General features: G+C 40.6%; 1 protein-coding gene across 3 annotated transcripts in view; it reads left to right on the top strand.

Annotated features, from left to right (window-relative positions):
* ATG4C (autophagy related 4C cysteine peptidase) overlaps positions 1 to 4569 on the top strand; it is a 24845-nt gene extending 20276 nt beyond the window's left edge. For 2 of the 3 annotated variants that reach the window (XM_035891769.1, XM_009636226.2), the window contains one exon: positions 3435 to 4569. In XM_035891769.1, the coding sequence (XP_035747662.1) occupies positions 3435 to 3605 (171 nt within the window). In that variant the 3' untranslated portion in view covers positions 3606 to 4569. The remainder of the gene's footprint in view (positions 1 to 3434) is intronic. The other variant, XM_035891770.1, reaches the window with a different exon arrangement.
* The last annotated feature ends 4224 nt before the right edge of the window (positions 4570 to 8793 follow it).

The raw sequence follows: 8793 nt of genomic DNA, 5'->3' as shown, positions 1-8793 counted from the left end.
GGCGTTCTGAGGTCTGCGGAGCAGGCAGCCCCCCGCCCGCCAGCCTGGCCGCGTCCTTCGCTTGCAAAACACCGGCGCAGGTTCCTTTGGGTCCCAACGGCATGAGCTTCTTTTTTTTCCCTTGATTATTACAGTACGTGAGTGTATGAAACACAGCGTTCTTAGTACGTTGCGTTAGCTGTGGCAACAAATAACTCCGTTCCGCGATTTTAAAAAATCGTCTATGAAAGGATGCTGCGGCAGCGGAAGACGGTCGCAATATCCGTACTCTAACCACAGTAGTTACCACAACAGTGTGAAGAATTAACGTTTGTACAGCATTTTGAATGTCCCATTAGGTGGTATCAGTATTACAGCCAAAAAAGCATTTTTAAACTTTACACAGTCTTTAGTAGACATTGATTGATGCTGAAGGGGTGATTTTGATTCTTACACAGAAAGGTAGAAAACAGATTTAAAGAAGTTCCTAAGCAATGGATATATGGAAAGTTTAAATACGAAGTTTCTATTCTTCCATGTTTTCCTGCTCTATCATGTCTAAGAAAGGATGAAATAACATGGTAAAAATCTAATTACAAAATCGGTTGCATTAGAAGTTCTCTTTCTCTTTTTCCCTTCTCTCTTTCAAGTTTGGGATTAAATACATTTCTTTTTCTGAACATACGTTGTGAAAATATTCATGGCTGATCTAAGTCTTGGAGCTGTATTTTAGATAGGAGTTCTTTAATATTAGTGACATGTATAATTTCAGGCACAGTAAGTTTGAAAACAGAGGAAAGTTCGAATGCAAATACAACACGAGAAACATTCTGTGATCTTTCAGTCCTTCCTTCACATCCTTTTTTTTTTCCTGTTCTTCTGTTATTTTTCCCTTTGTTTGCAACTTGAGTGCGATAACTCTTGAACGATAAAGCACAGTATACTCCCAGTGCACCCTATGTAGGTTAGACTAAAAAATTCAGGTTCTCTCTGCTTTTGTGGGCAATAAGAGGTGGGAGAAAAGATTTAGCTTTTATTACTTGAGGATAAACCTTATGAGCCATATATTCAGTGATAGAGAAATTAGGACATTGAAATCAAGGGCCCAGATGGAGTGACTGGTGAAACTCCATCCAAATCACATTCAGTTTACCCTTTGTTTCTGTACTTGCTAGTTAGGCAACTATTGTTAAGTACATTAATAATACCTGGAATCAAATAGCTGATAGGTTAAGGAGACCTGGAAATACATCCAGACTTGAGAAGGATGGATTTACCAACTGGCTGAAGTCTTTCTTCTGTCATGCACTTCCAGCACAAGTACCAAACAGGCACGGCAGTTTCTGTCTGGCTTCTCAATACCATGTGGCAGGTCCAAGAGGTCAGCAAGAAGCTCTGGCACAGCACCTGGGATGGCTCTGCATTTTCCTGGCCACAGCCTCTGCTGCTGCTTTACATTGTTATTTGACTGGTGCCAGGCTTGTCATTCTGCTAATGCAGTGAACTGTTTCCCTATCAAAACCCATGACAGCAAATAAACAATCCACTTGGGCTGCAACTGCATTTCCTGTTTGTAGCCCAGGTTCTTAGCAGAATGAAAAGTTCTCTGAAGAACTGGACCGACAGTGTTAGACTTGGATGCAGTTCAGCACAGAGAATTAATTGTTGCAGTGACAACAGTGGCAGTCTTGAGTCTAATGCTGAAATTCTAAAATATAGTGATGTTCATCAATAAACTCTGTAGAAATCATCACAGTGGTATCTAAAGAACTTGCAACTTCTTTAGAGTTTCAAATTATCTGTGATCCTGGAGTGAGATGTAGCTTGATAATAATTGCAGTAATCTTAATCTTAAGCAAGTTCCACTCGACTCTTGTTTAGGCATTTGCCTGCCTGTCCAGTTTATGTTCTGTATTTAGTATTTCATCACCTCCCTTAGCGTATAGAGAGAGGTGTTACACGTACCTGTGGAGAAGGAAGTTTCAGGGAAGGTCGAACACAGCCAACAGCAGTGGAACTGCATGTGTGTTTGTCCCGACTTGGAGGGACCATCTTTAGAGGCGCGATGGCTGGTTGGTCACCATGCGTTCCCTGAGACGCAGTATTCTGGTGAGTTTTCTGCTGCAAACTTGCAATTAGGAGCTGGCCTAAGTCCACCTGTCTACTTCACAGACCAGCAGGCAGCCTTCATGTGGCTATCAATTTCTGTTCCTACTATGCCAGCTTGTATTCAACCCCTAGAGATGAAAGGGTTTGCATCCAATTATTGGGTCTTCTCAAGAAACAAAGCATTTCTACGTCTTACAAACTTTTTTCTTTCTAAGGCTCATTTGTTGCTCTTTCTTTGCTTTTGCTTGTTACTGTGTGCATCTCTGTCCTATATCTCCTTGCCCTTCTACCCAGGTTTGACATTACAGTAGCCAAATGCAATTAAAATAGACAAGAATAAAGTGGAAAACTTCAGGTCACAGTAAAAATCAAGGATTTTACTGTGTGATTTTTTTTATTTTATTTTTTTTTTTAAACACCCCCCTCCGCCTCTGGCTGTCTTTTTTTTAAATCATGCTTACTGTTTAAAGACCTGTTTAGGGTTTTTTACTGTTTTAGATTAATCGTTCGCATGAAACTGTGTTTAGTGATTTTTAGTTCCACGCAGCATATACCTCTAGGCTGATGCAGTTCTGCATGTCACTGCATCACTGTGCTGTTTTTTTCAAAGCAGGTAAGAAATTTGAAAAAAAAAATACAATTAAATTAAAAATCAGTGAACAATTAAATGTCCAAAACGGCCTGAAAGGCTGAAATGTCTGTTGGGTTTTGGCAGATTTTTATCTGCTGTTAAAGATGTTTTGCTGATCTGTTTTAGTATTTATCATTCCCCACCACTCTCTACATCCTCAGTTTTTCTATTTGTAAGTGTAGGTGTTTGGCACCCTAGTTACCACAGTTACTGTTGTCAGTCTGGTTTTAGCCATGTGCTCTTGATTGGCTTATTTACATAGGTGTTTATGTTTAAAGTTTTAGTAAAAACATTGATTATTGTACGTGCTGATTCTACAATAAAAATATCTCCCTGAGATGCTTAGTTGCCACAGAATTCATACCTGTGCTTGAGGAGAGCGTTATGGCCATTAACTGTTTTGTTGAGTTTTTTATCTTCCTACGAGAGCTCCAGCTGCACTGAGGCAAACAGCACATAGGGGTGGTCTGTATGGAACAAGATGCAGGGTCAGGCATAAAATTAGCAGCTACCTGAAGAAGAAATGGAAGTAAACGTTTGTTTAATGGGAGGAGGGGATGTTTAGATTGTGCAATGCTTTTGTTTTAATATGGTGATAATAAAAATTAAAAATCCATTTTTTTTACTTTGTAGTCATCATCAGATAAATACCACTACTTACTGTATTTCTTCATTTCCAATTAACGTTTTATCTGTTATGTGTTTTACATTGTAGATGCTGAAATCTTCATCTAAGGAGAAATATCCCTTGTTTACTTTTGTAAAGGGTCATTCTAGAGACTATGACTTTGCTTCCAGTCCACTCCATGAAGAAAATGACCTTTTCTCTGAGGATGAAAAGAAAAGATTAAAAAGATTTAGTACAGAGGAGTTTGTCTTGCTTTAAGGACGTTTTACACAAGATTATTGGCAGCTGTCCAGGAGAACACTTGCCTTTTAAAAAATAAAAACCGTATGTGTCCTCCTCCCCCAAAAAGGCAAGCTCGTGCTGAAATTGGTCTATTTTCATAACAATGATAATGTTTTATATGTTAATAGTCTTTAAAATGTCATTTATAAATGTACTTACTAATTATTTTTGTTCACTACTAGTTGAATGAGTTTGATGTCACGTTGTGCAGGTGAAGATGGAAGGCATTGTTTAGAGCCAGGTACGCTGAAATGTGCCTACGTCCTGGTCTTGCCGTCTTTAAAAAGCTTGGCCAGTCCCTACAGCCTAACTTGTGACCCTGATGTCGTGTCAGTCCAGGACAAATCCTGAGCAGAGGCTGCCGGATACGTGTGGGGTTTATGTCATGGACGCATATCCATAGGTTTTGAGACCATGTTATTTCTGTCTGTAAGCAAAATTTGAGTTCTGTGTTCATGTGGTAAGGGTAGAACTCTAATCTGTCTTGCTACGTAAGCCCAAATAATAGTTAATGGTGTAATCGTGACACACATCCTGAGCAGCGCAGTGTAAGAAAGGTAAGTTTGATATATCAGCAGTAATTGTCAGTTGCAATACTGATATAATTATATAGGCCGAATTGTGAGTTAAGATACTATTTAGCAGTATGATTTTATAATGGTTTCTCATTAAGCTTGCTTTGGAGCCTTAATATGAGGAGTGAAGATAAAGTATTACCTTTCCCCACAATTTTTAAAGGTTATACTATTAATATTAACTGCAACCAATCAAAGCAGCTAAAGACAATTATTAGAAGAGAGTGGTGTTTGTTTCCTGTTTCAATTACTATAATGTTAAGGCTTCTCTCCTGTTAGTGCAGCTTTTAAATCAAAGCAAATGAGGGAGTGGATGTTAAAAATTCTGGGCTGTGATTTTTCTTTTTTTTTTTTTTTTTTTTTTTTTTGATACATTTTATTACTGTACAAATGATTACTTGATGGTCCGTGTTCTCAGATTGCAAACAAATGTACATAAATAGTTTCATGTTTTAACAAAGTAAATGCAATATTTAAAATACATATTAACACTGCTTGGAAAATAAAAAAGGTGTGAAAACATTAAATGCATGGGCCTTTTATATCAATATTAGATCTTCTAAGAATGAATATAATCCTGCATCTAAAACAATATTGTAAGGTGTGAATACTCTGTTTATTTGCAATAAAGGCAAATTTTATTGGTGTGTTGTAAACCAAATGTTAACCTATTCTGAGTGCCATTCAGGCACAGAAGGCACAAATGCTGCCGATCCAAATAATAAGCATCATGTGTATTCATTAAAGCACCTTTCTTCCTTTTATGAGGAAGAAGTGACTAATAGATAGATTTCAGGCAGAACTAGCTCAAGTGCGTGTATGTGTCAGGGCTGGAGTGTGCGTTTGCACGTGTTAATTGAGTTCATATTCCAAAAAGCCAAAATGAGATTGCGTTCACTTGTTTTCAGGGGAAAAAAAACGCCACACATCATTTGTCTAAATTAGTAACCTCTGCGCTGTTGAATCCTACTAATAATTGGCATGATATTACTTTTAGATGCTGCACGTATGTGAGGATGTTTGGCTTGATCTTACTTAATATTTTTCATTAATAGCCCAGAAGAGGGAGTAAACAACATATTTATGGAATTTAGATGTCAAAATGAGGAGAATTGTGAATGTCAGTGAGAGCTAGAAAATAGAAGATTCCTGTTTAGTGAAGCACAAGTTAATGTAGCTTTAGCAAAAATAATGCAAACCCGTTGAGTGGTTCCTGTGGGTAACAGCAGACAGGAAATTAGACATGAAGTTGTACTTTGCTTTCACATTTAAAAAAAAAAGCGATCCTATGCTGCATCGTTAAAAGCTTCTGTCACAGAGCAGGGGGATATAATCAGTATAATCTGGTTTCACTGATGCTCCCTTTCTGCTTACCTTTCCACGAGGAAGGCATTAACTAATTAAAGTGCACAGAACAACAGGAAAAATGATCAGGAGCCTGCAGGGATGGATTTAAGGAAGATTAACTTGTAGTTGTGTGCCTTTGTCACTCTTGTCGCTGAAGAGTAAGGTTAGGGAGAGAGGGAAGCGCTAGGGTTTACAAATACCCAGAGTATCTGCACTGGGAAGGGGGAGAGGAGTTAGAGGGAATGGTAGAAGGACAGACATCAGTGGGAAAGGGGAAGATGCTCAAGGAGAAGCGTCCTGCAGCGGAGTGCAAGGCTATGTAATATTCTCGCCTAGAAGCGTTGAAAGTCTTAGCATGGCAGGCTGTTAAAAACCAGCCTGGCCCAGAGGCTGACAAATGCACGGTAACGAGCAATCTGCATTCGGCGGATTAGCTGAATCAATAACGTCTTTTCCATTTACAGCTTCTGTTGTTGTAGTAATAATAATAAAATGTAATAAGCTTCAGAGGCTTTCATGCACAGGAGTCTGCAATATTTGTAATGAAGTTGAAAGTGCTGCTGAGTTACGTGAAAGTAACAATATATCGCTGTACAGGGGAGTTTTTTCCCCGATTATGTGGTATTTTTTATTTTTTTAAATGCAAGTTACTGTACAACATTGATGTATGTCTCAAATCATACAGTAAGACCCACATCTCTTTTAAAAGACTCTGTCCATCCTACCCCGCTGCAGATTTCAACCTTTGTAATGTTACTGGGACCGAGCCTGGCAGTTGGGAAGGCGTCAAAGGGATGACACTCCCCATAGCGCTCACTGGGTATGCTTGCATTTGGAAACAGGCAGGGTGAAAGCAGGTGGATGTGTCTGGGCAGGCACGTGATAAAAACGGTAGTGACGCTACTTGGTGATTGCATTTTGCTGTCAGACTGAAACAAAACTGCTCAGGTATGACAATTCTGCAAGTTTTCCACATCCAGACCTTGGTCTGCTGCACACTTAGATGATGGGCCACCCCATCCCGCTGCAGTACAGGCAGCTTTAGCTCAAGCGGGAACTAAAGGATGAATCTTCAGTCTTCCTGAACTCCCCTGGCTGAAGTTCAGGTACCTTAGAAAATCCCAAGTGCATGTACCCCCCCAAGCTTGCTGTGTCTCCAAACATGAGCTGCTATTCAAAAGACCTTTGGTTTGATACCCTTGTGATGGAAACGGTCCAATGGAAATAGAAGAGCTATAGTACGAAGCGTTAAAAAGAAAACTGTGGTTCCGCCATCCCAACAGCAAACTTCCCTGGAAGGGTGAAATAGTTTTGTTTGTCTCAGTCTTTCTGCAACTTGTTGATAAAGAAGTGCAATGGTTGAGATGCCTTTGCTGAGTTTAAGTTGTTGATTTTTTTTTTTCCCCTTTTTGACCAAGGGCAAGAAAGTCTTAAGTGCTAGGACAGTAGCTGGTTTTTGGTCCTTTAATCTGTTAGCAAATCCGTTACCACAGTGGTGTTTTATTTGAAGCTTGCTACAAATAGTAGCAATTATGGCTATTTATATAAAACTAATGGCTATTTGCAGATTTCTTTTCGTGTTTCCCTTACAAGGCTTTAGCACAGACAAGCCCATACGTTGCCCTGGTGCACTTGTGTACAGTGGTGACACAAGTTAAATTACCAAGTTACTAGAAATTAATGTTTTTTGGTAACTACAGGGGACTTTAATTGGAAACTATGTTAATCGCATAGTAATTCTCTTTACCTTGTCTGCATTATCTCCTGAAAACTGTGCAATTAATTTGTGTCATCACTGTTGCTGCTGCTGCCTTCAAACACAAACCAAATGAGCATTAGTTACTCACACACCCAGCAGTGGCCTATTTTCTTAAAGGACTTCCACAAATCACTGACCGATTACTCGCTTGCCTGACGGAACCAGACTGCACATACCATAGAAGATGGCAAATAGTAGCTCTGTTCAAAGTCTGAGCTTTTAATCACCTAATAACCTTTTTTTTTCCCCCGCCATTTCCTTTTTCCTTCTAAGGAACATTTCATTGTGTGTTTGTAATATCTAATATTAGCTTGACACAATCTCAGGACTCTAAATTATTAGTTGGGACTCTGCCTTCCCCCTCTAGCAAAGATACTGGCCTCATTTTTCAAAATAATGTGAGACCTCAGGGTTCTCTTTAACTTGCCTCTACGTGACTGGTGACCAAAACCCTATCACACTCAGAACTGATGGTGCAGGTATTGGTGTTTGTCCCTCCCCCAGCAGCGCTGTAGCTGGGACTGGGAGCTCAGGTACCCACGTGGTGTAAGGTAAAGGACCTCTCTGTGTCACCTCACTGTGCAGTTCCTCCATGGGGAAAACCCACCAGCCACCGCGTCCCTTGCCCATTGGCTCTGTGGCCACTGGCATTTCAAGCCAAACTCAGGACCTTTAAAAAGCCCTTTGGCCAGCACCCACCTTCCCTGCAGGCAACCATGAAAGGCAGTGGCTGATTCCTGACACCTTTCCAACCTGAAGTCTTAGACTGGGCTGGACACTGGTGGAGAAACCCAGCGTGTGCTGGTTTAACTCCACGGGGAACAAGCCAGCAGACTCTCGGGGATTGCTCTTGGGAAAGACAAGGCTGGAAGGCTGGGATTGCTCCGTGATGACTCGTGAAATGGCAATTTCTAAAGCGGCCATTTAGGAGAGGGAGTTATTTACTTATGTTCATAGAGACAACTGACCTCAGAAAGAAACAGGGTCTGGAGAATTGTACACCAACTTCCAGAAGGCCTAGAAACATAAAGGTACTCAAGGCCATTACTATGTTAGTGCCCATCTCTGGGTACCAGCAGAATTGCTTGTTTGTGCTGCCTTTCTTTAAAGACTTCCCTCTCATTGGTCCCCTGTGCTTCAGCAGAGCTGTGAAACTGAGGCCGCCCTCATTTGTTACTGACGGTCTCCAAGCAGCTCCACTCCTGTGAGAACAGCTAGGTGGGGGGCCCCCAAGTACAGCTCCATTGGCAGTTACATTTCTCCCACAGTATTAGACTCCCCTAAACGACAAGAGAGTGAGTAGGTAACTGTAAGAACTATGTGAAGGCAGCTGCTGTATTTCCTTACAGGTGCAGTGGCAACTGGTGTTGAGGTGACACCACACATCCCCTCGCCTGATTTTCAAAGCCAACACTGGCTTCATATACTGAACAAAACCCCTGATCCCTGTACAAGGCAAGATCATGTGAGTCTGGATCTGTTC

This window comes from Egretta garzetta, unplaced genomic scaffold (assembly GCF_000687185.1).
Source record: "Egretta garzetta isolate BGI_Z169 unplaced genomic scaffold, ASM68718v1 scaffold163, whole genome shotgun sequence".
Lineage (NCBI taxonomy): Eukaryota > Metazoa > Chordata > Aves > Pelecaniformes > Ardeidae > Egretta > Egretta garzetta.
Note: the sequence above shows the minus strand (reverse complement) of the source record. Positions and strands in the feature narration are given on the sequence as shown.